The following is a 27,586-nucleotide window of genomic DNA, read 5'->3' as shown; positions in this document are numbered from 1 at the left end:
AAAGTTTAGTATATTGTCCCGTTCTGCATGTAAATTGATTTAAAAATATGTTGCTAAGTTATTAGCTTCCAACAGTTAACAATCTCTTCCTTTAGCCTCTATATGCAAGGTTCAGTTGTGTGAAGAAGAAACATCAGTTCATCAGACATGTTGTTTGTGCTTCGAACACTTGGAGGTCTTAAGTTGGACATTAAAACTGGAAAAATCCGACCTCCCACTTGGACTGGAACGCAGCGCTAGCTAGCTCGTTAGCTGCGTAGGTGCCACCATTTTTTCAGAATTGGCGAGGTTGACCAATGACTTTTGTCTGCAGTGCAAAACACCTGGTCTAATATCATGTCAGTACTGGGATATGCTTGAGTTATGCCAGACCACATAAAGACATGTTTATACATCTAGTATATAGTCCTAAAACCTCAAAGAATCGGATTCAGAAGCATTTTATTGCGGATTTCGTTTGCACATACAAGGGAGTCGACTTAAACACAATATTATACATTTTTTTTATCATATAAAATATGAAAATGTACAAAAGAATACAACCGTACGGTATTTTCCACTGGTTTAACACAAATCAACATATTTCTGTGGGTCATTCATTTGCAGCTGACTAACCTTTTTTTCAAAAAGAGGGATAAAAATGTAATATGAATAAATATCCAGTTTTTTATACACATTTTTGACTTGTGAAAAAATGTGAAATGCTTAAGCTGGTTACTAGATTGTCTCCTGCTGTCAAACAGCATCTTGTAGCATGCGGTGTGTTCGGTGATGAGCCATCACTGAGCCCTGAGGACAACAAGCCCGCCTGTGTTTTCTAACCTTTCCCAGAAGGGCTGCTGCCAACGAGGACTATAGTGTGCATTCAGCCATCTTTTTTGTTGCCCACAGAGCTCAGGGGGCAGTGGGAGAGGAAGCTGGGTCGGCTCTAGTTTCCTCTGAGGGCACAAGGGCCGCTTTGTGAGGGTCACGGTCTCCTCGCAGTGACAGCGGGCGGCGGTCACACAAACACCGTCCAATGCGGAAAAAAAGATGAAATAATGGGATTCTTCTGTTTTTTGCTTGTGTTGCCTCTCCATTGTGCTCCGTCATCAATGGGACTCTTTCTTGCTCCTCCAATTAGTATTCTCCCAAACACCTCTAGGTGAAAATGGCCAACTGTCTCTGCAGCATCCATCTATCCTTCCATCTGCAATAACCTTTGCAGCGCTAGAAGGACTGTAAATGCATTGCAACCAAAGATATCACATGCAAATAGAAAAATACTAGCACATGAAGAGCAGTTCTTTTTCACTTTACGTCTGATTAAGATAAAAACACACGTGCAAGTTAAGAATTGCATTCACCAATTTCACATAAAAAAATGTACTGAATGCAAGTTTTGCAGAATAAATGTTTGGCTTTTTTTTTTCTTGCAATTAATTCGCTGCATTATAATATATTGTTCCTATAGTGTACAACAACATGGAGGTTATGTAGTCAGAACCAAGAGTGCAAACTTTATTACTCGTTTCAACCTTGACAAAGGCAGCGCTGACCAGATCCACTCCTTCTGTTCTCACCTTTCACAATAAAAGCCCTAGACATATAAACAGCGTAACAGTTTTCCAGACAGGAACTCGAACTCCCTCAGAGCATTTTGCTTAAAGGAAACTTAATAAAATATCTTACAGTAGCTTAGCCAATCAGTTAACCTAGGAACTGCTAAATCCACCTAACCTGTGTCGGCTTTTGTGGTCTAGTTCATGAATAGACAAAACATATTTGAAATAAATAAAAAATGTAGCTATTTAAAGTTAAATGTCCCTCCCCATTGCCAAAATGAAAAACATACTTTAAGTATTGTGATTCAGTTCGGCATTTAAGCAATTATTTGGCGTCCCTCCTCCATCCCAAAACAAACAGCTATTCCTTAATCATCTATCAACCCTTGTCCATCTTCTTCTTCCTTTAAGCTTCATCCCTTTAACTTCCATCTCTTCTCTCTCTAACAGCTCCTCACATTTTGCTGAACGAGCAGCACAAACATCGCCCTCTGCTGCATGCAGACTGTATAAACACTAAAAGCTCCTAGTTTGTGGCTTCACATTTCATCCTGACTCTAATCTTTATGAGAAAGGTCAGAGGTCAAACATGAGGACAACACCACGTTTATCTGCAAGGAAGACAAATGTGTTACATTAATTTTATAATGCATAATGTTTATTGTATTCTTTTATAGTAAACTCAAGTTAGTTTGAGTTCTAACGTGACAGATTTGATGGATTGTTGTTCGTTTTAAAGAAGTGAGTCATCACTCAGCTCCTTTGTTTAATGATTTCATCTCTTTTCTCCTCTGCAGCTCTTGAAGTCTCTCAGTAACGACGGCTTGCAGCCTTCAGGTGAACTCTCTCGGCCCTGCAGCACTCTCTGACACTTCATCTCCATTTGATTGATGGATTTGTTATTGGTTTCAGATTACACTTCTTGGAATCACTCTGATTTATTTGATTCTGATTATTCTTGTTCATCCTGTTTAGGCTCTTTAATGAATCCAGTGCGAATAGAAACCTCCTGAAAACACAAAGCTATTTGTCTTTAAGTGCTGAATGACTGAATGTCCCTCCCGCCCATGTGCAGCAGATGGGCGAGGCTGATATGGGAGCAGGTCGGTCTGCCTGCAGCCCTGATGTAGTTTCAGCTTGCGGGGTGCGCCGGTGCGTGACTCTGCTGCCAAAAAGCCGTGACAAACGGAGGGTCATGAAGGCCTCGTGGGTAAAAAGTATGTACTTTCTGACAACTTTTCTACCACTCTGTAAAGGTTCCCCCCTTTGTCCCATGTGAAGACACGCTACCCCTGGAACATTTTTAACATTCCTACAGATGCCCCCGCTCCTGAAGCCCTCGCTGAGAGCGACAGCTTTTAAACGTAGTGACAGATTTGTCCTCCACACAGTTTAGAAACATAACTGTTCCTGACAGCTGTAACCGAAGGGTTACCTGTATCCCCCTGCCATTCATGCAGGTGAATGCGGGCAGCTCTTTGTTATCTGTGCATAGCTTACAAGTGTCTGGTTCGGGAGTCTAAATGGAGCTGGATTTCACCTTCGACCTTTCGTTGTGCAGCAAACAATGTTTTGCATTCCTTTCCTCAGATACACGTATAAGATTATGTCGTGTGATTGTAATGAAAATGGTCACCAGGGTTCAGTATGACTGTCCTTTGTCATTTCTAGAAGAAAGTAAAAACAGCAGTTCCAGTTCCAGAGAACTTGTTCATTACCTCACTATTCTTTCCCCAGCTACATTTATTAGTCCTGTCACGCTATGAATGTTGGGTAGATAAGCCACAACATAGCAAACAACTAGGTGCTTCCTTGATCTTCTGTGGCTTGGATTGACCCTAATTTGTTCGGCAAATGCCAAATTTATAAATGTGAATGTTGACCCCATGTAGTGAATCACAGCCACAATCATCCACCTCCTTATGAATTCTGTTCAAAATGAGAACAAATCACGTTGTGGAGTAGGAACATTGTTGCCAGAGAACACAATCCAGGCAGCATTATTATGTCTCCTCCGTATATTAGGAAAAAAACATTTAACATAATGAAACAACTTTGTTTTTGTCATTGTACGTCTCTGCAAACTACCAGATATGTTGAAGGTCAACGATTCTGAAACAACAATTTGATATTTAATGTTTGAATAATAACGCAATAATGTAATTACCGTAAATAAAGAGCAATCACCAGTAGCAGAGTTTCTTATATAACATGACGTAACATGCTTAAATTCAATATTACATTTTGATTTCATACGAGACACGAACAGCGGTCTCATGGGTGAAGGTCTGTTTCATAAATATGTTTCATATCAGCCTCGTATCAGGCTTATAAAAAAAAAATGCCGTAACAACGTAAAGAAAGTTGTTAACGTTGTGACATAATTGGTTTGATTTAGGCAACAAAACCACTTTGTTCAGGTTAGAAAAAACATGAAAGTTTGTGTTCAAATAACGACGTAACAATGTAATGCAACCACACTACAACTTTATTAACAGATGTAAGTAACAAGTGACCCCAGCAGGATTTTGCGCAACTTTACAAGCGTTAAGTCAATGTTTAGTTTGGTTTTCACATGGGTCGGGACCAGTGGTGATCATTTGATGCATTCACACCAGTAGAAACATGAGTTGCCAAAACAATTTCTAGAAACTGGGTTGTAAAAAAACAAAATGTTTTAGTTATTATTTATATTATTTGTCTTTACGCTCACTTTGGAGTCATTCATTCCTTTTTAATTTTGATAAGACACCACTAAACAAATGTTTACACTTTGAAATAGAAAATCTTCTATTTTATTCAATGGAAGTGCAGAGTTATCTGACATTGTCATGTGACTCTCTCCATCATTAAAACATTTCCATGGTGAGCGACATGTGACTCTCTCCAGTCTCCCAGCAGGCATGCAGGCTCTTCACTGATTGGCTGCTCAGATACTATTCTCTGGTTGTCATCAACGTTTCATAAAAAAAAAAAACTGCTCACTTTAACATTCTTTAACTTTAGTTTTCAGTTGCAAATACTGACAGTTTTTGTGAAAACCATAATCATAACTGGAAATATATATTAATTTAATTGTTTTATCAAAACAGTACACAAACAAACGTTACGACAAAAACAGGAGAGCAAACATTTGACCTTTTGTCCTTTTAAAGTGGAGCGATTTACTGATGAACTTGAGGCTCCTCAACCAATCACTTACCAGTTGAGTTGCTTTTGTGTCACGTTGACGCCCCATGTGATAGTCACACAGGTTGATATAGATCTGAGCGCAGAGACAGGAGAGCGATACGACTACATTCCCTACCAGTCTCACGCCGTTCAGCCTGGAGCTCCTACGGGTCTCTGCACCAAACGGCAGAAAACGTCAAAACAATACTGAAACTCTTATGTGTGTGTGTGTGTGTGTGTGTGTGTGTGTGTGTGTGTGTGTGTGTGTGTGTGTGTGTGTGTGTGTGTGTGTGTGTGTGTGTGTGCAGGAGTATGTAGTATCTACAACTTTTACTCATCGACAAGGATACTTTCCACACCCTTCTGGTGGAAAAAAGTGATCAATTCTGTACTTGTTGTACATGCAGAAACACAACGCCATTTATCCCATAAACTTTTAATCCTTTTAATATCTAGTCTAATAATTGCGTAAACAAAAAGAAGTTGTGTAAGACAGATAAATGTTTAATTGCGCTAGTTGCTGAAGAAAAGACAAGTTCTGAAGCAGGTTTGTGAGGCAGAGTATTGGTGCCACCAAAACAAACATGAATAGCTTATTTTAGTCAGGAGGCAAAGTGTCCTAAAACTTACATTCTCTCTACTGTCCACCAGGGGGCGACTCCTCTGGTTGTATAGAAGTCTATGAGAAAATGACTCTACTTCTCTCTTGATTTATTCCCTCAGTAAACATTGTAAACATGAGTTTATGGTCTCAATCTCTAGTTTCAAGTCTTCTTCAATACAGCATGATGTTCATTTAGTAAATGATGCTCCATTTAGAGTCAAACAGACCATAAAGCAGGGGATGCTTTATGAAATAGTTTTAACAGTAAAATTTGTGAAATTAAATACCCTAAATTTGAGATATTTGTTCCTAAAAAATGTATCATGATTCTCTGGATAAAATTACATTTTTTAGCACACATACACAATCTGATTTAATTGTGAAGTCCCCCCCCTCAAAAAGCACCCACACTTCAGTATAATAGCTCTACTGTGCATTAGCAAGTTAAGTGTGAAATACCTGTCCGACCTCTTACTGTATGTTATCTGTGTGTTACATAACAGGCAGGTGTGGACCTGCGTTTATCTGGTTTCATCTGGTGCCAGGCCTCTTTTAGCCTCCATGCTGTTATTACTGAGGGCCTCCCGCCTCTGATGGGAGATTGTGTTATCAGAGGGGCCCAGGAGCCAACCAGCTGCACTGATGGAGTGACAAGAGGCTTACACTTCAACGGAGAAATACATAACTTATATGTGGCACGCATGATGGTCAGGTGACACAACCGACAAAATAGTTATTCTACTTAATCTCTATGAGGGTTTTGCTGTTTTGGTGACGACGTCAGCAGCTGTTCCTTTTTTCTTTTAGTTAATTTAAACTCAGTAGTGGAAGACGTATTCAGGTTTTTCTCTTAAGTTTTAAGTGAAAGTCCTGTATGCAAAGCCTAAAACAAAAGTATGTTTTATCAGCAAAATGTATCAAAAGTACTCATGCTTCCAAATGCCCCATCAGCATTTTGGTAGTATATATATATTATGTTATTAATTTTTCTCATGAATGAAGGTGTAAGAAGCACTTTGATGTTGTGGCTTCAGCAGGTGAAGCTACAGTTAACTGGCTTGCAGGAATAAAGAAAATCTGCATATGAATTTGCTGTGTTTTCCCAAGCTTGATTTTTCGTCAATGATGCACAATTAAATATTTTCTGTGCCAACTCCATTCAACAAAAAGCAATCCAGGCAGAGAATGTCCAAGGGGGCTAATGTTAACGACACAATACATAAACTAATCGGACACAAAATGTGATGCTAACGCTAGCTGTTGTGGCTAGCCCCATTCTGTGACAACATCGTTTGTTGTACATTATTGGGTGTTGAGAAGGGGACTCCCCATTATTTCAATGGCAAATAATTCCAAAACACTAAAAGACAGAAAAATGTCCTATCCGACCTTAAAAAGCCCAAATATCCAACAGTTCTTTACCCCGAAAACAAACTCCCAACGCACAATTGTTCATTCATAAAAATCTTTCAAAATCATTTTTCAGAATTTACGTGCAACTTTTTGGGACGATAATTCCTTCTTGGTGTGAAACAGCTTCTAATCCCTAGCAATGTATCATATTTTACAAGGTGATGTTAGACTGAAACATCCCAATACTTTTTGAATGGATTGCCTTGACCTTTTGTACAGACTGTCATGGTTCCCAGAGGATGAAGCATACTGACTTTGGTGATCCTTTGACTTTTCTCGAAGCGCAAAACTAAGAACATTCCTATGCTGTGTTTGGTGCAAATAGCCAAATATTAGAATGCTAACATGCTAAATTAAGATGGTGAACATGGAAAACATTACATGCCAAACACACACAAACACAGCATGCTAGCCTTGTCATTGTGAGCATATATTAGCACGCTAGCGGTGTGAGGTGGATATGGAATATGGAATTAAAACATGTATTGTATGATTGTATGATCTCTTACGCTACACTTGTCTCTGTTACCCAACTCTTTTCATACAGCTGTGATATTGAAGGTTGTTTCAGTGATACCATCAGTTAGCCGCTTAATCCGGTGGAAAATAAACAGTGGAAGTTGTTGGACACGGACAATTTAATCTAACTGAGCACTTTGAATTTAATACACTTTTGTTTAGATTTTTGACGAAGATATTTGGATTTATTTCAGCTTTGGTTTAACTTTGCCTGTTGTGTGAAACACTGTGTTATCTTATTGAGAAAATATGTTAAGCTGTTGAAAAAAAAAGTTTCACTAGAACTTGTTTGTGTGCACACATGAGTCGGATGTTTACACTCATGCATCCTTTGATTTTACATCATTTTTATTCAAAGTAAAGCAAGACATCACATCGAGAACAAAATCTGGATAATTTCTTACCAATTTCTACAAAAAATAAAGTTCCATAAAAAGAGATCGAATTATTACAGAATTATTACAAAACAAAGACAGAGATTTGACTCTACAAACATTGGTGGAACTGACCATCCACTAATATAAAACACAGGAATGTCAGTGTTGCAACACTTACGGTGCAATTCAAAGTATTTGAGGAATTGTTGAGTACAATCTTCAATCTGATGTCTCAATAAAAAGGACGCTTTGTACTTTTTTACTAGCGCGAGACTTGTGCAATGACAGCGACTCTTGGCATCTCTGACATGCAACAGGATAAAAAAACAAACAGGAAAAGTCATGTGGTCATTTCTAACATATCTAATAAAGCTGCAGGAAAAGGATGAAAAAGCCTTTTAATTAAATTAGGAGACAAACTTGTATCTTTCTGTGTTTGATTCAGATTGAATTTGTTTGAACACACAATCACTGCGCTGCTGCATTATGAACTGAGAGGTCAGAGGTCAAAGTCTAAATCTATTGCCCCTCAGCTTTTCCCTGCAAGACGGCACATGCACACGACCCGAGGTGTCATTTGAGCAGCGGTGATTGGTTGAGAGGCCCAGCATGTGAACCTCAGGGGTGGTGTGTTGATTTAAGTGAAAACCCGTCACTGTCGAGATGAAGCGATGCGGAATGAGAGAAGCTCAGGGGAAAAGACCAGATGAGACTTGTCGGTTCTTTAGAGCTTGAAGTTTTAAGTTTCTGGAAGTTATCAATCCCAAAATTTTGAGACAGTCTAACGAGTTTCCCTCCAAAAGAAAAAAACTACGGCTGCAGGATTCAGTCTCTGTGCAAAATGTGACATGAAGACAAACGCTTCTGGTCCAAGCCAAGAGCACAGCTGTGTAATCTGTGATTCTATTATCCACAAAGATGATGTAGTAACAGCTTCTTTTCTTACATCATAGACAGTACGACATAATTAATGTACAATGAAGCTGACTTGGAACGAATAAATGCTATGAAAAATACAGAAGAAAAATCTACAATTAAGGATAGCTCTACTGGCACACGAATTACATACTAATAGCTCCTCTTAAAGCTACAGTTAGTAACTTTCATGAGCTTCACCAGCTTTGATTGATCATGCGTTGCTCTGATTGGTTGTTTTTCTTTGAGTCTGGCTAAATCTCATTAGGAGCACGGAGAGGAAGCTGAGAAAACAGATTTTTTTCACAGGTTATCTGTCTCATATCAACTCCGTTCTCACTCCCAACATGTGGAATAACGCAGCTTGGTCAATGCTCCTCAATTTCCGACACCAACGCAGGTTTACTGACTCAACCACCCACGGCATTAAGGGCAGAGTAACTAACATAGTATAGAGAGCGAGGAGGTTGTCATACGGGGCGGCTGGTTCAAACAAATCAAGGAGACTACTGTTTGTGATCCACTCGTAATTTAAATCGAGATTGATATTTTGTTACGTCACTCGGTAGTGCTGGAAGTTTATTTTGAAAATACACTATACGAATGGAATCTGATACGCTGTCCCTGAGGCCTACTGTTCGTCCACTAAAACGGACGTTGGAGGGGAACCATTAACAGTCAGTAAAAAACATAGCACATATAGATTCTTCCCTTTGTAATAACATATATGCTCAGAGTTTGTCACATAACATGATGAGGCAGGTTGAGTCAATAACTGGAGACAAAAGCTAGAATTTGAAGTCCGACTGACTCGCTGACAGGTGGCTTGTCAGACGGGATGCTGAGCAGACGGATATTTCTGTCACCGCAGAGTTCGTGGCTTCTCTTTGACGCCTGTGGTCTAAAGCTATATAATAGTTTCAATTCCCCAAAATCATAACAACATTCCTGCAAAGTCCATCACCTTTTCTGAAGAAAAAGGCTGATGAAGGACGGCGATACGTTTGTGAGTGACATCTGTTATCAAACTGTACAGCAGGAAGAAGAGGAGTAAAGCCTAGCCACAGCCTCAGCCTTCTTCTCTATAATCCCGTGTATTCGCCCCCATTAAAAGCACCGCCACGCCCGCATCCTTTCTCTATTGTGACAGTAGAAGGAACATTAAATGGTTTAAGCTGTTGCCGTTTCCTTATCAAAGTTGATATTCCATGAAATATTCTTGTGTAATCTTTGTAATCATGAACGAGGACGTATGAAGAACACTAAATCATACAATGGAGGTGGACAACCAGCGATCTCTCAGCCAAGAGATCACAGTTCGTTGACCGTGTGCAATGAAAAGTCAACGTAGATGTTTTTGTCAAATAACTTGCATACTTTAGTCACGGTACTTCCGTAGGTATTTTTAACCCAATCAACGATCTTTTCCTTAACGTTACTAAGGAGTTTCATTGTCTCAACCTAACTGAGTTTCCTGTGAAGACAGAAAGTTTATTTTGTAAAGACTGTTCATATAACCAGCCGAAATGGACACGTGATGCTCGTTTTCGTAGGAAAATGCATGAAAAATGAGAAGTTACCTTTAGTGAGATATCATACGGATACTGAACGAGGATACGTTTAACAGCTCAACAAAGCCAGCAAATAATGCTTAAAGCCGTTATTTTATGTTTTATAACAATCAATAATTTCCTTGAAAAGACAATTTAAAAAAAAGTATCTTAGAAACAGTCTTTGTATCCTAACGGCCCAATCACACTGCAAAACCGTTATGTGCCGGTACGGTGTTCTTGGCGTCCGCACCTCTCTCGCATTTTTTCGAGCAGTTTTTTGGACGTGCATGAATGCCAAAATATATTCGTCAATGTCACACTTGGCTCAATGCAACCAATCAGATCAAGAGGCGGGCTTCACTACGTTACCGTTAACCTCCTGTTTTTGATGTCAGAAGATGTGGTGGTGCTAGCTAGCTAGTTAGCTGTTGGGGTGTGGGAGGGAGGGGGAATAAATCATAAATCGCTACAGTGACGAGTGAGCGCAATATCTATTTTTACAGTTTATCACGTATAATCGGTTGCAAAACCGCTCTAAAGGTGGACCGTGACGTTTTGCCTGACATGCTTTGCCGGACTTTAAAAGTCATGGGAGGTGCAGTTTCATGTATGCTCATGAATTAAATCGATGTTTAACTTAGTTAGTCACTACCACAGTTCCTTTAGAAAACCTCTCATTTTATTTCAGCACGATCTGACAGTCTGCTAAGCACAGTCTGCAAATTGGATAATAAAAATCAAAAAATATTGAAATATTGAGGATGGAAGCAGGACTTTGACTCTGTAGTGTTTTTTTTGAACAGTAAAAAAAGTTTAAAAAAAATAAGTAAAATAATTCAACACCCTGCATAAGATTTAAAAAAAAAAATTCAAAAAGATTTCTCAACAAAATCGGCAACAAAATGATTTTGAACAATGATGTTGTGATGTCAGTGTCTGTTAGCCAACCATTAGTTGCAGTTTTGACTCAGGAAATGACTGTTTTTACATTTACTGTTAAACAAGTGCAGAAAGTGATGCAGCTGTGTCGAAGTTGTTGGAGTGAAATAATGAATTCTGCCAAACAGGGATCAATAAGGAAATGATGCAGAGAAGATCAAAGAGACAATTGTCTTGGCTTACAACTACATGTTGTCCTGTAGTCATGTAGTGAAAACCCCAACACATATTACCAGTAGAGAGTTCATGGCACATAGTTATGAATTATTAGTTATATTTGATTTTTAAGGTGAGCTAAAGCATTTCAATCCACCTTAAAAAGTACAGTAGCAAGGGGGCGGGGCTTAACATTATCCTGCATTATTCATGGTGGAGGCAGGTCCAGGAGGTGTGACCCAGTAAAAACACATGTAAGACCAGAGCTGATGTCTGTCTGGAGCTTCTTCTTCTTCTCTCACCCTCACACACACACACACACACACACACACACACCAGCCTCCTGTCTCTGCACTCCGGTGTGTGTGTGAGAGAGACAGAACTTTGTGTGCTGGATCTCTAAAGCCTCCCTCTCATCCCTTCAGTCAGCCTCTCCTCCTCGTCCCCAGGCTGGACAAACATGACAGACGCGGCCACCAACATGCGGCTGAAGCTGCCGATCATCTGCTTCATCCTGCAGATCATCCTCATCATCCTCTTCGGTGTTCTGGTGGAGTACGACCACGATACGGACGCCAAGAAATGGCATAACGAGAGCCACTCTGAAAATGACAACGAGTTCTACTACCGCTACCCAAGTGAGTGTCCTGTGGATGTGTGGAGGGTCAGGGTCAGAGGTCACAGTGAGGCTCAGGGTGCTTTGGTTCACGTATATTACTCATACAGTAACTTTGCAGATTTGATGTGAGTGGATGCTTTCATATGACAGATTTTGTAGGTGACATTGCATAGATGAGATTTATTGTGCTTTGATCACGTTGCATTTACTTGAAACTCGTGAACAACAAATCCATCAACTTGTCCTACATAAATTTGCTGCAATCTCCATAATGCCATTCTACCTTTAACTTCTTCTTCAGGAGCAGAAGAACCTAACCAAACCAATACATTTTTAAAAACAACTTGGAAAGTAACAACTTAATGTAAGAAATTAGCATAATAATTTAACAAAAAAACATAACAATGTAAGAAGTGTGAATAAAAAACAAACTCCCAAAGCTTACTTTCTTACTTAATGTTACCTAACAAGTGCAACAACGTTAAGTAATAAGCGTAAAGTCAACGTGAGAGCAAGTTATGATTAAAAAAAGCTGAACAAAGTTGTTAAATCAGGTTACTTTTTTCTCACCTGAAGCTCAAATTTTTGGCAATCTTGTGAAACATAAAACAGTGGTACCAAATATTGTAGTACTTTTCGTCTTTTGGGTTTTGGCCTAAACTTTTTCATGTGTGTCCTTTTTAGCACTGAAGAATAATCACCTTTTACTGTAATTCCACAACCGTTTTTGTCTTTCTAATAATGCTTAACAAGTCTCTCTAACTCTGAAATGCTGTCCTCTCTTACATGCTTCCCTCAGGGCTTTTCACAAACCTGTAAGTATGCCATGCTTGCATGCTACTGTAACTCATTTACACATTCAGGTTATTGAGGTTTCTGTTATCTCGTCGTTCTGTGAGGAGAGATGAGAAGCTGCTGAGCTCCTCTGGTTTCCACTAATTGGACTGGTCCCATTCTTTCTGAGTGAACATTTCATAGAGATGTCTTCCAGTCCGCTGCGTTCCCATTGATCGTTAATGTCCTGATTTATATGGATTGATGATGTAGGAAAAAATTCTGCAGGGAAAACACAAGGCGTTGATTACAGGCTGCAAAATGCTCATTACTGCTTTCATAAAACACAATGTTTTTTCATCCATTGACACTTAATGCACAAATCATTTCAAGCAGTTTTTCTGTTTTGTAACTCTGATCTTTGACATGATTTGCCTAAAATGACTTAATTTCAGTGTAGTGTGAATACCTAGTTGGTTGTACAAATTTGCGTTGGATTTTAGACTTTAAATGTAAACACACAAAACTTGTGTTTGTTAAAAATGTGTGATAATTATCCAAAAGATAAATACACACTTTTTTTTTAACCAACATGTTGAGGAAATAACTTTAATAAAAAATTAGACATGTTTGCAAACAACCACTTTCTCTTACCTTTCTCTGCTTCTTCCATTTGCAGTTGTGACACAAACTTAACATTTTATTCCAGTCACTCATTACCTGGGCGTCGCTCTCCAGGTGTGTGGGGTGGTGTGAAGGAGCAGAGCAGAGTATGAGGAGAATGTAGAGAGAAGAATGCTCTTTTCTTACTCAACATTGTTTAACTCTCCAACATGCAACCTTTATTTTTTAATGTTATTCCTCCTGTCAGTCACTGAACTGTTCACCTTGAAGTGTGGATCTAACCTGAGGCTGAACTGACGAGAAACATCAGGACTGGCTGAAGCAAAAACTTTGTGCAAACTTTTCATGTTCTAATTTGATTGTTTTCATTATTCCAGGCTGCAATGATTCAAGAGCATTATATATATATATATATATATATATTAGAAAAACATTACTGTGGAAAAATAAAAGATGCACAAAATTATTCTAATTATTTTGCAAAATATAATCATATCAAAGGTTTTTTATTATATATGATATATATAATATTTTTATATATATATATATATATATATATATATCTATGCTCTTGAATTACAAAGCTTTTCTTCTGCTTGTGTAAAAAGTCAGATCTTTTGTTCTAGTGGTATATTAGTAATCACCTTTTCACAATGTGTTTAATTAAAACAGGGCGGAACAGGAAAGGTTATTAGCCGCCTCTTGGTTTGGTATGCAAACTGCTGAAGTGCCCTTAAGCAAATGTTAACCCACTCCAGAGAATGCTGCTCTGTATCAAAGCTTAACATCTGACCTCTGTGCCTGAGCATGACCTCTGACATACCTCTAACAATTTACTAAATGAACATCATGCTGTAGTGAAGAAGACTTGAAACTAGAGATTGAGACCATAAACTCATGTTTACAATGTTTACTGAGGGAATAAATCAAGAGAGAAGTAGAGTCATTTTCTCATAGACTTCTATACAACCAGAGGAGTCGCCCCCTGGTGGACAGGAGAGAGAATGCAGCTTTAAGACACTTCAGCTTTGGCTTCACTTGGAACCAGAGGTTGCCTTCTGTGTACAGACGCTAAATGGGCATCTGACTCAGAGGTGTGCTAAAGAAGCTGGTTAGTAAGTTAGTTTCATATTTAGTAGTTGGTGGAATTCCCTTGTAAAAATCACTTAAATCAATCAATTAAACCAACAACTTCTCCAACATGAATAAGTTTAGGCAACAAAACTACTTGGTCTAGGTTACATTACATTACATTACATTACATTACAGTCATTTAGCAGACGCTTTTATCCAAAGCGACTTACAGGAAGTGTATTCAACATAGGTATTCAAGAGAACTACTAGTCACCAGAAGTCATCAGTGCATCTCCTTTCTTAAACAAGCATCTTAAAGCATAAACCAGAGCAAAAGTATAGTGCAGAGGCAAATTACTACGAAAACAATAATTGCAGGTTAGACAAAAGGTCATGGTCAAAAGCAACCACTGTAGACAGTTCCTAGGAGACAGGATGTGTCAAAGTCCAACATTTACTCACCCAACTATCCATATCCAACGGAGCCCGTTTCTTAAGATGTTTAGATTACAACACCGTCACACTAAATCTCCTTTAACCCCTGATACACGAGTCATTATAGCCCAACCAAAAGACTAAATACATATTAAGAGTTTGGTCAAACAGACAGTCAGTTGTCTCTACAGCACTGATCCAAAGCACACAAAGTGACAGAGTGTCTGAGGTTAGAAAAACAAGAGCAGAAAGTTTAAGGTCCATTAGATTTAATGGCTTCAGACAAATCGTTAACCCGACACCTTTACTGTCATGGGAGCTGAAACAGCAGTTAACCTTCATGTTTCAGTGGTGTGTTTACGCAACCTCCATCCTCCATCCTTACTGCACGCCTGGAAAAAAACTGTACAATAAACAGACGAGTTCACAATCTACAGGTTATCTGAAGGGCAGCTTATGAATCCACCGTGTGTTGGTGGTCTTATAGTCAATGTATTGTCTGTCCTATACGTTCCTGTGAGATAAGGACGGTATGTCAACTGAAAATATGTCTTAGAAGTCTCCCTCATACGGGTTCTCCTTGATCTTTCAATCCCATACAACTAAGCTGCATTCTCAATTACGTCTGGAAGGAAACGTTTTTTTGTCCCAGATTACAGTAATGTACATTAAGTGCACTTTAGATCCTCATTTTTTGTGATACAGGAGAATTGTTCCTTTAAAGAGACCCAATGAAAACATCCTTTGGACAGATTTCAGTGGAAAGTTTTCGTGTCCCACAATGTTCAATATGACACACGTTTTATTTATAGTAAACTTTTTATTAATAAATCGAATAGAGATTTAAAGAGACAAGCTGAGTTGAAAAGTGTTAATTTTGTTGGAAAGACATTTTTTAAACTGTGAATTATTAATATTTTCTGCTATGTACAGGCATATATAGATTTATGAAAAAAGATGTAAAAAATGAGTTGGTACAAAATCACTTTAGATTTTTTTTTGTCTGGATTCTACATTTGTGTGTACATAATGCAAAAAATATTTTTATAACCAGAACTGTTAATATTTAGAGTGATTATCACTGAAGATTTATACATGTGTGTTACTTTCTTCTGTTTTGGGTTCCTGGCAGTATTTTTGTTATTTAAATAAAAAGTCAGATTTACAGCTGAGTTTGATGGAAAGAGGGATACCATGCATGTGGTTAAGGACAGTTTATAAGTTGTTAAACAAAGACAAAAAAGGCATGCACAGAAAGTAAGCAAGAATATTCCAAAATGAATCTGGACTTTTTTTTTACCCTTAAGGCATGAAATAATTGAGGAAAAACATCAATCTCTGTCATTTTGTGGAAATTCTCAGCCCAAAACTTTTTATGAAAACTTCAGCAAAAAATAAAAGTTCAGCTTCAACAGATGAAACTTAATTGTTCCCAGCAGAGCCTGAGTCACCGCTGTCATTGTATGGTGTCATCCTGGGTATTGGTGCGTGGATCTGAGCCAAAGTGCCAACGGGGACACTGGCGGCACATCCACCCGTCCATGCCAATGAATGGTCACCATGGCGACAGCAGCCATGGCATAGTGCAATATTGTGTGTGGTAGTTTGGAACAATACAGAGAGTTAGAGAACAGTTCATTATCCTTGTTTTAAGAGTCTTTTACACAGCGGACCAGCTATATTTTGTCAATAAAATCCTATAACTTTACAGTAATACGTTTTATAAACATGAATATCAGGATTAAAGAACACTCTGCAGGTCAGTGTCACAGCCGGACCTGAAGTCCCCGTTGACCACGGCTTATGTAACTGTGCTCGTTCACAGAGCGACGCTGTTCTCAGTGACAAAGCCCTCTAGTGACTCAGTTGTTGGCAGTAATCAGGTGTTTTTGATGATAAAGGCTTTTGAGGAGCAGATAGTATGAGGTTAATCTAAATGACTCGTATCTTCTCTGAACTGCTCTTGGCACTCTGCTTAAAGACTTTTTATTGAAAAACTATAAAAGCAAATTTAATGTAGTCAAACAATAGCTCTTTTTAATAACTTTTCATCTTTAAGTTAAGAACAGAGGAGGGTAGTTGACAATGTTTTTTATTCAAAATAACAATTGGTTTCAATTGTAAATAGAATTTGATTGATTTTTTCTCAAAGGTAAAAGTTACATCAGACTAAATTAGAGGTGTAATGGTTAGTCAATTTATCCATTGTTCAAACGACAGAATGTTTAGGCAACAATACCACTGGTATGTGTTTACATTGCAGTCAGTACAGACTCAATTGCGTAAAATTACACGCAAAAAGCAAGTAAGACTTTTTATTGCAGGCTAAATTAATTATAAATTGTAATGTCCTTCATATGCCATTTTGGTGAATCACCTATAGAGAGTTGAGTGTCATCTGCAAAGAAAATCAATTCTTTGCTTATATGTTGCTTAGGAGGGAAAAACAAAAACAAAATTGAATGGAAGTACTTCAAAGTAGTGGGCCCAGAACTGAGTCATGTGGAGATATGCACATAAAATAAACAAAAACAAAAAGGGCCATAACTAATACAAAGCATTGGTCCCCAAGGCTCACGGTCTCCATAATCTTAACCAGTGTTTTCTACGTTGTGCAGGTTTCCAGGATGTGCACGTGATGATCTTCATCGGCTTCGGCTTCCTCATGACCTTCTTGCAGCGCTATGGCTTCAGCAGCGTGGGCTTCAACTTCCTGATCGCAGCCTTCTCCCTGCAGTGGGCCACGCTCATGCAGGGCTTCTTCCACGGTATGCATGGAGGCAAGATCCACATCGGAGTGGAGAGGTATGTGGAAACCATACTGTACATTGATGTATGCATACAAACCACTGACACATAAACAATATGTTGGACAAGGTGATTTACATTTTTAAAACACAAATTAAAAAGGGCAAAGTAAAGACATGAAAGAGAAGAATGATTCTGATTTTTTAGGAAACCACAAAACAACCTTAAAAAAAAATCAGTTGAGGTAAACACCTCTGACATAAAAAACACACGGTACTCTAGTGATGTTTTCTGTCAAACTCTGTTTCTTTCAGCATGATCAATGCTGATTTCTGCACCGGTGCTGTGCTCATCTCATTTGGAGCCGTTCTGGGTAAAACCAGCCCTGTCCAGCTGCTGGTCATGGCGATCTTCGAGGTCACGCTGTTTGCTGTCAATGAGTTCGTCCTGCTTACCGCTCTTGGGGTGAGCTACCAAAAAAAACAGTTATGCTATAGAAGTAATTAGCCGAAGATCTCCAAGGACTGATTAGCACCAAAGATAGGAAAAAAATACTATTGCTGTCAAATATATTTCATTTTCTAAACCATATTGTGGCTAACTTTGTTGCAGGCCAAAGATGCCGGAGGCTCCATGACCATCCACACATTTGGAGCCTACTTCGGCCTTATGGTGACCCGAGTCCTCTACCGGCCCAACCTGAATAAGAGCCAACACAGGAACAGCTCGGTCTACCATTCTGACCTGTTCGCCATGATCGGTAAACATTTAACTAAGGTGGATTTTTATTGTTTGCTGTTCAGAGGAGTGAATGCTCCACACTACAAAAACCCATCCAGACAGAGAATGTCTAAGGAGCAATTGTTACAAATTCATAAACTTATCAGGCTCCAAAATGCATGACCATCTTCATCGTATCCTGTCTTCTGGGAGAACTCAAGCAATGTATAGTACAATATTTGGTTTATTTGGATAAGGGGGGCTGCCCATTATTTCCGAAGGACCAACAGTCTAAAAAATATCCCATTGGAACGAAAGCACATTCGTCCGAAAACCCGTTATCCCGAAAAACAAACTCTTATTGTTTAGAAGGTCCATTGCTCAGATAATATACACATTTTCTCTGCAAAAACCAGACGAGCATGGCTAGTTATTATGCAGAACGACAGACATATTTTCTATGACAACAGTTGGAACAAAGGACTTCATTGATCAAACACTTATATCCGCAGCTGTAAATCTGCTGAAATTGAGTTCCGTCCGAATATCTTTTCCTGTGCACGAATGTTTTGCAATGGTGTGCATGCATTTATTAGAACACCCATAAAACAAGCGCAAATTTTTGGGACAAAAATCTGTGCCTGGTGTGAAACTGATTTTAATTTATTTTAATTTAAAAGAAACTCCAAAGATTCAAAATAACGTTGTCAAAAAGTTTGCGGCAAATTAGCAACAACAGATATACTTTGGAGGGAAAGGTGCGTTTGTCAGGAAAAAGCATTAATTATTTCTGTTGCATTTAATATGTCTTTACATTTGGTGAAGTGCGTTTAATGACTTTTTTAAGGACTTGAAACACAAAGTTTAGCTCTCTGACTTGGAACTCCTTAAACGCTAATGTTTTACCACCTTTGATACCAAATACAAATACTAGTATCTCATCCCTTTTAATTGGATTTTACCTAAATAGATTCCTGACTTCATCATCAAAACCTTCATGTCAAACATAAGTTTACTTACTGAACAGCAGCATGAGCTCCTCTCAGAGACAGCTGGACTTCCAAATATTAGATCTGTTGTCATCCTTTTGTTTTTTCTTCCAGACATTAGATCTCACACTAGCTGGAAAACATGTTGTATTCTGTTTGCTGAATTGCCAAATGCATCCTTAACCTCTTTCACAGTGATAAACTAACATAATGCTGCTGTGCTTCTCAGGTACCATCTACCTGTGGATGTTCTGGCCCAGCTTCAACTCTGCCATCACAGCTCACGGAGACGACCAGCACCGCACGGCCATGAACACCTACTACTCCCTGGCAGCCTGCACTCTGGCCACATACGGCATGTCCGCCGTCACGGCACACGACGGCAAGCTGGACATGGTGAGAACACTCGATTATCATCACCGAATTCAATCAAGAAATAAAGTAATGATCGCTAATTAACTGGATCACCAACTTTAGGAGTCAAACTGAGGCAAAAACTCCTCCAGAATGTGATTCTCAGCTGTTGAGGTAGAATATGACAGCTTCTAATTCACAATTAATCAGGTTAAAATGAAAACAGCCAAAGTGCTCAAATAAAGACAAGAATCCAAATGAAAGAAGTAGAAAAGTTTCCTTAACATGTTGAATGCCTGCAGGCTGGATCTTATCAGAGTTTAAACTCATCAGAGTTATTCAAAAGATAAAAAGCTGATGGGTGTGTCACCTGAACACATACACCCCTCCCCCCAAAAAATGTGAGTTGTGGCTAAGTCACATGTGCATGATCGCTGTCATGCTCAGCTGTCAACAGTTAATCATCCTGATCAGCATGATGGGACATTCCTGTGCTGATAGAGATCAAACCCTCAGAGATGCATAGGCAGTGCAGTAACACATGACAAAAGGAGTGGATGTAGTCTGTCGATAGTAGAGACAAGCTAATCAGTCGCTAATGTATTCCACCTGTTTGCTGCTGACTGGATACAACACAAATTTTTTAAAAGTTGCTTTGTCTGCAGATGCTCAGATCCTTTTATTTTTGTTCAATTTTGCAGATTTACAGTTTAGAAAGAAGAGCAGGGGAAATAAAAGTAATTTTCATAATTTAGTCATATATTATAGACTTTATTTAACAAATACCAAGATTACCTAGAATGATGTCATGGTGTGCTGCGTCTGCATGTTGCAACCCCCCCACCTACGAAAACCTTTTTTGTTTTTTTCTGAGTGCATGATGGGACATTGAAAGTGCAGAAAACAATTCATTGCAAGCAAAAAGATTATATTTTATAGAGAAATTATAATAGTAGAACAAAAGTGATTTAAACTGAGAAAACAATCATGCATTCTGACATAAAAGCATCTGAAACATGCAGTAGTTGTCAGATGATATTATGGCACATTTTAAAGGAGACATATCATGCTTATTTAAGGCTTCATATTTGTATTTGGGGTTTCCACTAGAACATGTTTAAAAGCTTTACTGCTAAAAGAAACATATGTTTTTCCTCGTACTGTCTGTCTGAATATACCTGTATCCATTGTATGTCTGAAATGCTCCGTTTTAAGTGCCTGTCTCTTTAAGAGCCCCTCCAGAAAAAGACTAATCTGAGATTCCGGTCTTCCACATATGCCATTTGCTGCTTTAGGGCGGGGCTACACACTGATTGACAGGTCGACACCAGAGACGTATACGGCGTCTCTAGGTCACTCCTCCTCAGTCCTAATATGGTCACTTCCTGTTCATTGGTAGCAAAAAAACAAGATAGCAAAGGCCAAAATGACGAACTCGAGGCTTTGAAACATCAGTCCACAAAGCAATGAGAGACGTAACGACGACTACGTCCACTTCTTATATGCAGTCTATGGTTTCCCCTGAAATGTTTCGAGGTCTTCGGGTGGGGAATTGGCGGTACGGATTTCCCAGAATGTCAATATCTACTCCCTCTCACACATGGTGTTTTGTGGTCAGTTAACTTGGAAATGGCAGCTAGATGAGTCAGCAGGTCACCGGGGACGTTACCAGGAAATAATGTGGTCATGAGTGTGAGTCCAGTAGTGTTTCCCGCACTGAGACCAATAGAAAATCCCCCACCTTTGTTTTCATTTTGTTTAAGTTTAACTGTTCGATTATACTTTCTGTATTTATTTCTCAACATAAAGGTTTAAGATGTTTTACAGCATTTTCTACACAGCCAGGAGTGAAATTCTGGTGAGGAAATGATCAAATAGCCTTCTACAAGTACTCAAATGTCAATAAATTGAGCCTAAAAATCCAAGTTGCTATGTCAAAAAATTCACAGGAATTCCATCTAGGGCCTCAATATAATGTAGTGGTATCAGGTGAAGTGTATTTACGGATTAAACTACATTTCCCTGTATATAAACATCTTCTCCTCCTCTTTAGGTCCACATCCAGAATGCCGCCCTGGCCGGTGGAGTCGCAGCAGGAACAGCCGGTGAAATGATGCTGACGCCGTACGGATCCATGATCGTCGGTGTCTTGGCCGGCATCATCTCCGTTCTGGGCTACAAGTACCTCTCTGTAAGGATGACTCAGCATTTTATGATTAAGACAGGGATGATACTGATTTAATAACTAAAACAAATGCACATGGGAAGCCTGTTTATATGAACGAATCTGAGATATTTTAGAGAGCAGATCATATATATTTTATTAATCAAACATCTACCACTCACTGCCTCAATAATGTAACGTGGGATTTGATTTCCACTGAGAAACAACTTTATAAAGAATATTAGTTTTCATGAATCTGTTAAATGCTGTATGGATCAATGTGTTCATGAAATGAACACCTTTTTTTTTATTTATTAATTTATTAATTTATTAATTTATTAATTTATTAATTTATTAATTTATTAATTTATTAATTAAATTATTATTTTCTTATTTTCTGTATATATTTTTTTTTATTATTATTATTATTATTATTATTTTTTTAATGTTTTTATTATTTTATTTAATATAAGTATGAATATATATAAAAATATAATTTGGTGTATTTATATTCATATTTATTTATTAATTTAATTATTTATTTATTTATTCTTTCTTACTTGGGGACAGTTCAACTGTTGTTCCTCGGCCTGATGTTAGAATTGTCCATTTAAAACACACAACATATAAACTAGAACAAGAGTAAAAGCTTACAAGAGTTCAGTAAGACAGTATCGTGCAAAGTATGACGTGAAAAAACTGAAAAATAAAGATAAATAATTTTAGTCTGTGATGTTGTAATTATCCTCCAGTTTTTGTCAAACAAAACAAAACCACATGATGAACACCGTCTCTTCTTCTTCTTCTTCTTCTTCTTCTTCTTCTTCTTCTTCTTCTTCTTCTTCTTCTTCTTCTTCTTCTTCTCCTCTTTCAGCCCATCCTGGAGGATAAACTGAAGATCCAGGACACCTGCGGCATTCACAACCTGCACGGCATGCCCGGCGTCCTGGGCGCCATTGTTGGAGCGGTCACTGCTGCCGTGGCATCCACAGACGTTTATGGAAAAGGGTGAATATATATTTTATTCTGTTGTTGTAGAACCAAAACACACCAGATGCCTGCTACCATCTTTTACTAAACCTAACCAACTAGTTTTGTTGCCTAAACCTAACAAAGTTCTTTCCTATATAGTTTATTTTTATAAAACTCTGAATGTAAAGAGCTTAAATTGACACACTTTCGTAGGAAAATGCACGAGAAATGAGAAGTAACTTTTTCGTAACATATCAAAGGAACCTTTGTTTGAGGAAACGTTAATTTGTGCGGTGAGAAAGTAAAGTGTCTTCAACAAGCCTGGACTCGACTGTTTTCACCTCAGGGACCAGTTGTTTGTCTTTGAGGGAGATAATCTCAGCGTTGGTTTTAACAGGTGTATTTGGTTACAGATGATATTAATGACAGATCTCATCTTTCCTCAGGCGACTCTCACATTCCTCATTCAAGCCAGCATGCAAGGACCTGCAGCGAGACAGCGATCCTTCTGCGCTTTACTAAAGTGTTTCATTGTCTTAGTTTGAGTCACAAAGATTAACATTAATGTTGCTTTTTCAGTATGGCAGACGTGTTCCCTGATGTGGCCAACGGAGACATCGAGGCGTCCTATCAGGGCGTCCGTCAGGCCATCTCCCTCGCCGTCACCCTCGGCATGGCCCTGGGGGGGGGCCTGGTCGTCGGTAGGTGTCCCGTCCTCCTCAGTTAGTCCGATGAAGAACTCTTCAACTGGACATTTGAGCAACACAGAGTTAAAACAACACAGTCAGCATCAATGTTGAGATTAAAAGAGGTTAAAACTCTGTTTAATATGGTAAAAAGTTTATGAGTAGTCATATTTTCATATAAGAGACACTGCAGGTGAATAAGGTAAATATTTTAACTAATATATATATTCATAATATTCCCCAGTTTATTCCCTACTTTAAGACAATTCATTTCTGTATGACACTTTTTCTTAACATGTATGTTTAAGTATGCAAATGAGGCGTAATTTTATTAAATAAGTGCTAATTTGCATTAATTTCCAGAACATAAATGTGAAAATGTAAGAAAGCCAGGTTCAAAATTCTTGTTTCATTTTGTTGACATATTAGATTCAAAGGTTTTGACAGAGGGAATTTTGGATATCTCTTTGTATCACTCCATAAATCAGAAAATACTGTCAACAGACATTTTCTCCATGTTTTTAGTACTAAATGTTGTATAAATCAGGCTATGAATGACATATGAACAAACCCCTCTGTAGAAACCTTCAGAATATAGAGAGGAATGAAACTGTAAAGTTTGGTGTATGTAAGAGCTACTGAAGTGGAGATTTATGGATCAGAGTCTGAGAAAAAACTCATTTTAAAGATATGTTTTGTTAAATTACAAACATGTTGAAGACACTACAGGTGAATAGGGTAAAAAAAATATTCTGAAATGTTATGTTTAAATATGCAAATGAGGCATTATCTAATGGTAACTTTTGGTGAATTTAGGAGAAATCTACAGACGCAAACAGACAAAGTAGTAAAATAAATGTTTTCTTTCCACTAGTCTGAAAGAAGACGTGTTATGGAAGAAAAATAGCTAAATATAAAAATGTTGTCTAAACTTTAACTTACAAACAAATGTATCCTTTAATTAACTGAGACGCGAGACAAATCAGTGCTTTCTGTTAAGACTCATTAAATGTGTGATTAACCTGCAGATGAGGTTTTAGGTTAATGAGGAACAACAACAATTAACTTCTGTCTCTTTAAACTCCCTTCACTGAGTTGAAAATGAGCTCCTTCTCTTCTGTACATTCTCATAAAAGAAGTCCTCATAAATAATTGATTTATTTCCTCCCGTCAGGTTTCATTCTGAAGCTCCCCGTCTTCGGTGCTCCTCCCGACACCATCTGCTTCGAGGACAGCATCTACTGGGAGGTGAGTGTGACCTTTATTTCACCGCTCTGTTGTTCATGAGTCATTTCTTGATACATTTCCAGACCGTTCCTGCAAATTGTGTGGTTATTTAGCCCTAAGAGAAAGCGTTCAGTCAGTTCACTTCCTATTAAGTCATCAAACATGCAGAATACTATTATAAATACATATTTATTTGGGTTTAAATGGATTTAAAATGTCCATTTTCCCACAGAAGGTTCCTGGAAAGAGGCGTGTCATTTGGTAGCCTATTCATTATAAGAGAAATATAAACAGCTTTCAGTTAGTGCACTTCCTATTAAGTCATTTTAATTAATAGCAAACATTAGGAGTCTTTAATTCAGATCACAGAAGGTCAGCTGAACATGTAAAAATGTGACATTTGTCTACAGACAAACCAGAAACAACAAACTCTCTGTCAATGGAGAATACTATAATAAAATTAATATTTATTTGGGTTTAAATTTATTTAAAATGTACCTTTATTGGTACTAAATTACATCTCTCTTTCCTAAAAATGTAGGAAGTTATTTCCGAAAATAAATAGTTGTAATCGAACTTATTGGTGAGGATTTATGTTCCATCAGAAGTTTACTGGAAAGAGGCGTGTCATTTTAATTATTAGGACAAATATACACAGTGTTCAATTAGTTCTTTACCAATAAATGAATTCCTATTCTATGGTAACATGATCAACAGAGTCTTTTAGTTGCAAAAATGTCATTATTATAAAATTCAAAAATTTCCAATAATACATGCATGATTAGTTTTTATTTATTTGGGTTTTAATGGAGCAGGTCTCCCAAGGAAATTCTTATTTTCTTTATGATTCATCAAATTAGATCGTTCCTTCCAGTAAAACTTCTTTGGACATTATTAAGAACTGATAGACCTCTAAAATAAAGAATCACCATCAAACCTTTGAAGTATGAGTGAGTGACACTGAGGATTTTTAAGCTCAAATACACAACACATATGAAGCATTTTCTCCAGTTATTAAGTTTAGAGTTTATCATGAGATCTAAATGGCCACTAGGTGGCGCCGTCACACTGAGATTCACATAATCAGTGACTGTGATGCTGCTGAAGAGACAATGCTGCTGTCTGACCACCAGGGGGAGCAAATTCACCACCACCTGGATGACGTCATGTAGATTAACCCCACAATGCAGTGCAGCATCATCACGCTTTAGTTCTAAGTATACATATATATATATATATATCATGTAAACTAGATTTGTGCCTCTTTATTGTGGTTTATTTTACTATTAAAAAGATGCATTTTGTTACAAAGGAATTGAAAATAATTGTATCGACTAGTTCTTTAACTGTTAATGCAGGTTAGACCTCATTTTAGACATTAAAAATAAATTAAATATAGTCAATTAATATTCTCCCATCCACTTTAAAAGTTTTTGTTGCATTTGTACTACCAGTCTTTATTTTATAAATTAATATCTGATTGATTTCTGTCCATTTCTTTTATAAACCTCAAATAATAAGTGATTCTGTTCCTTTTAATTATCTGAGCGTGGGAACAAAAGACAAACGCTCCTGTCTTCAGAGGGACCTGCAGAGAACGTTGACATTTAGAGACGCAGGAAGCTGAATGACAAGCGGCCTCACTAATGTGCACGTTGAAAAGCAGCGGTCACACCGTGTTTAGTAAAAATGAAGAGATGCTCGAGAAACGATGAGGTCACAGAAGTCTAGAAACTCAATTATCTCGTCTTCTGTCTCTCTGTCCGTCTCAGGTGCCGGGAGAAGAGGAGGATCACGGGGAACAACTGACCGCCGTGCACGCCGCGGAGGCCGAGAAGCTCAACAACTAGACAGACAGACACACACACACACACACACACACACACTCTGAGGTTTTTACATCCCAGCACTTGAGTTAGACTCATTTGGTTGTAAAAAAATAAAATACAGATTTACCGGCATCGTGTTCATGTCAACGACCAAATGTTTGTTTTTACGTGTACAAAAACCCCAAAATTCTCATTTTATACTAGAATAAACTAAATCTCCCCCACAGTGTGCTGGTTATTGACAGCTGTGGCCACTAGAGGTCGACATTGAGTCGTGTCTCTCTGTGCTGGAGGCCTGTAATAAAAAAAAAAAGACTGCATTTTGGAAATGATGTGTCTGTTTGATGAGAGGTGCTGTGTAATTGTTTCTCCTAAACCTGAGCCAAGACACCGTTACAGAATTTAATGTCAGTGCCGGTTCAAGCCAAAGACAAACAGAGTCCTTCAGCCAGAAGACTCCATTCAAGAGCCTTAAGATGAAATAAAACATTAAAAAATTGTTTTTATTGTAAACCAGTTATGATTTTCCTTTATTTTAAATACAGGATTTTCATGCAAAACAATGCTGATGTTTTTTTTTATGTGTTTATCTCCTAATACTTTAGGTTTGGGATTTTATTTTTCTTATTAAACTTTGTACGATTAGATAGAAATATCACAGGCTGACATGTACCTTTTTATATTAACTGTTTGTTGGGCCTTCAAGCTAAAAGACAAAACATTTTTTGTTGCCTGAATTGATTCGATGAAAGCTGCATTCACAGTTTGAAACAGTTTCACGGGTATTGGAACAATATTGGATTAGTTTTTTGGCAAAATAAATTGTTACGTGTTGTGTGTTTTGTCTCATTTGATATCTAATATTAAAGTGTATATATTGTTTGATGATGAGGTAAATAAAAAATAAATAAAATCACAATATTGACAGAAAGAACCAACATGTTCAGGATATAATTGACTGATTTGTGTTTCTTTGTCCGTTGTCAGTCTGTTACTGTTCAGGGTTTTATAATGTGAGTCATTTTCTAAAATGTGGCAGAGAGCCGAGTGCAATCAGGCCTCTGCTTGTTATGAAGAAGGCCGCTCGTTATTAGTGTCTTAATGACTGTGTAGCAATCACCATGGAAGGGGTTAATGCCTCCGTCTGCAGGTGGGGTTCTTTTCTCTCACCGCCTCATTT

General features: G+C 38.0%; 1 protein-coding gene across 1 annotated transcript; it reads left to right on the top strand.

Annotated features, from left to right (window-relative positions):
- The first annotated feature begins 11,635 nt into the window (after window positions 1–11,635).
- Window positions 11,636–26,869, top strand: rhbg (Rh family B glycoprotein). The gene is made up of 10 exons (XM_054620895.1): window positions 11,636–11,829; window positions 17,336–17,522; window positions 17,780–17,930; window positions 18,078–18,225; window positions 19,404–19,570; window positions 21,582–21,719; window positions 22,567–22,700; window positions 23,244–23,365; window positions 24,525–24,598; window positions 26,350–26,869. The coding sequence occupies exons 1-10, from the start codon at window positions 11,652–11,654 to the stop codon at window positions 26,425–26,427; spliced, it is 1,377 nt and encodes a 458-aa protein (XP_054476870.1). The 5' UTR covers window positions 11,636–11,651; the 3' UTR covers window positions 26,428–26,869.
- The last annotated feature ends 717 nt before the right edge of the window (window positions 26,870–27,586 follow it).

Source organism: Anoplopoma fimbria, chromosome 20 (genome assembly GCF_027596085.1).
Source record: "Anoplopoma fimbria isolate UVic2021 breed Golden Eagle Sablefish chromosome 20, Afim_UVic_2022, whole genome shotgun sequence".
Taxonomy (NCBI): Eukaryota; Metazoa; Chordata; class Actinopteri; order Perciformes; family Anoplopomatidae; genus Anoplopoma; species Anoplopoma fimbria.
The sequence above is the reverse complement of the archived record's forward strand: the minus strand, read 5'-3'. Positions and strand labels throughout refer to the sequence as shown.

What these genes read in the sequence shown, in the direction of transcription:
- rhbg (XM_054620895.1), top strand. Translation starts at nt 11,652, where the DNA reads ATGACAGACGCGGCCACCAACATGCGGCTGAAGCTGCCGATCATCTGC. An exon ending in GTTCTACTACCGCTACCCAA is followed by an intron (nt 11,830 to 17,335) that starts GTGAGTGTCCTG and finishes TACGTTGTGCAG; the next exon opens with GTTTCCAGGATGTGCACGTG. An exon ending in TGACCTGTTCGCCATGATCG is followed by an intron (nt 18,226 to 19,403) that starts GTAAACATTTAA and finishes TGTGCTTCTCAG; the next exon opens with GTACCATCTACCTGTGGATG.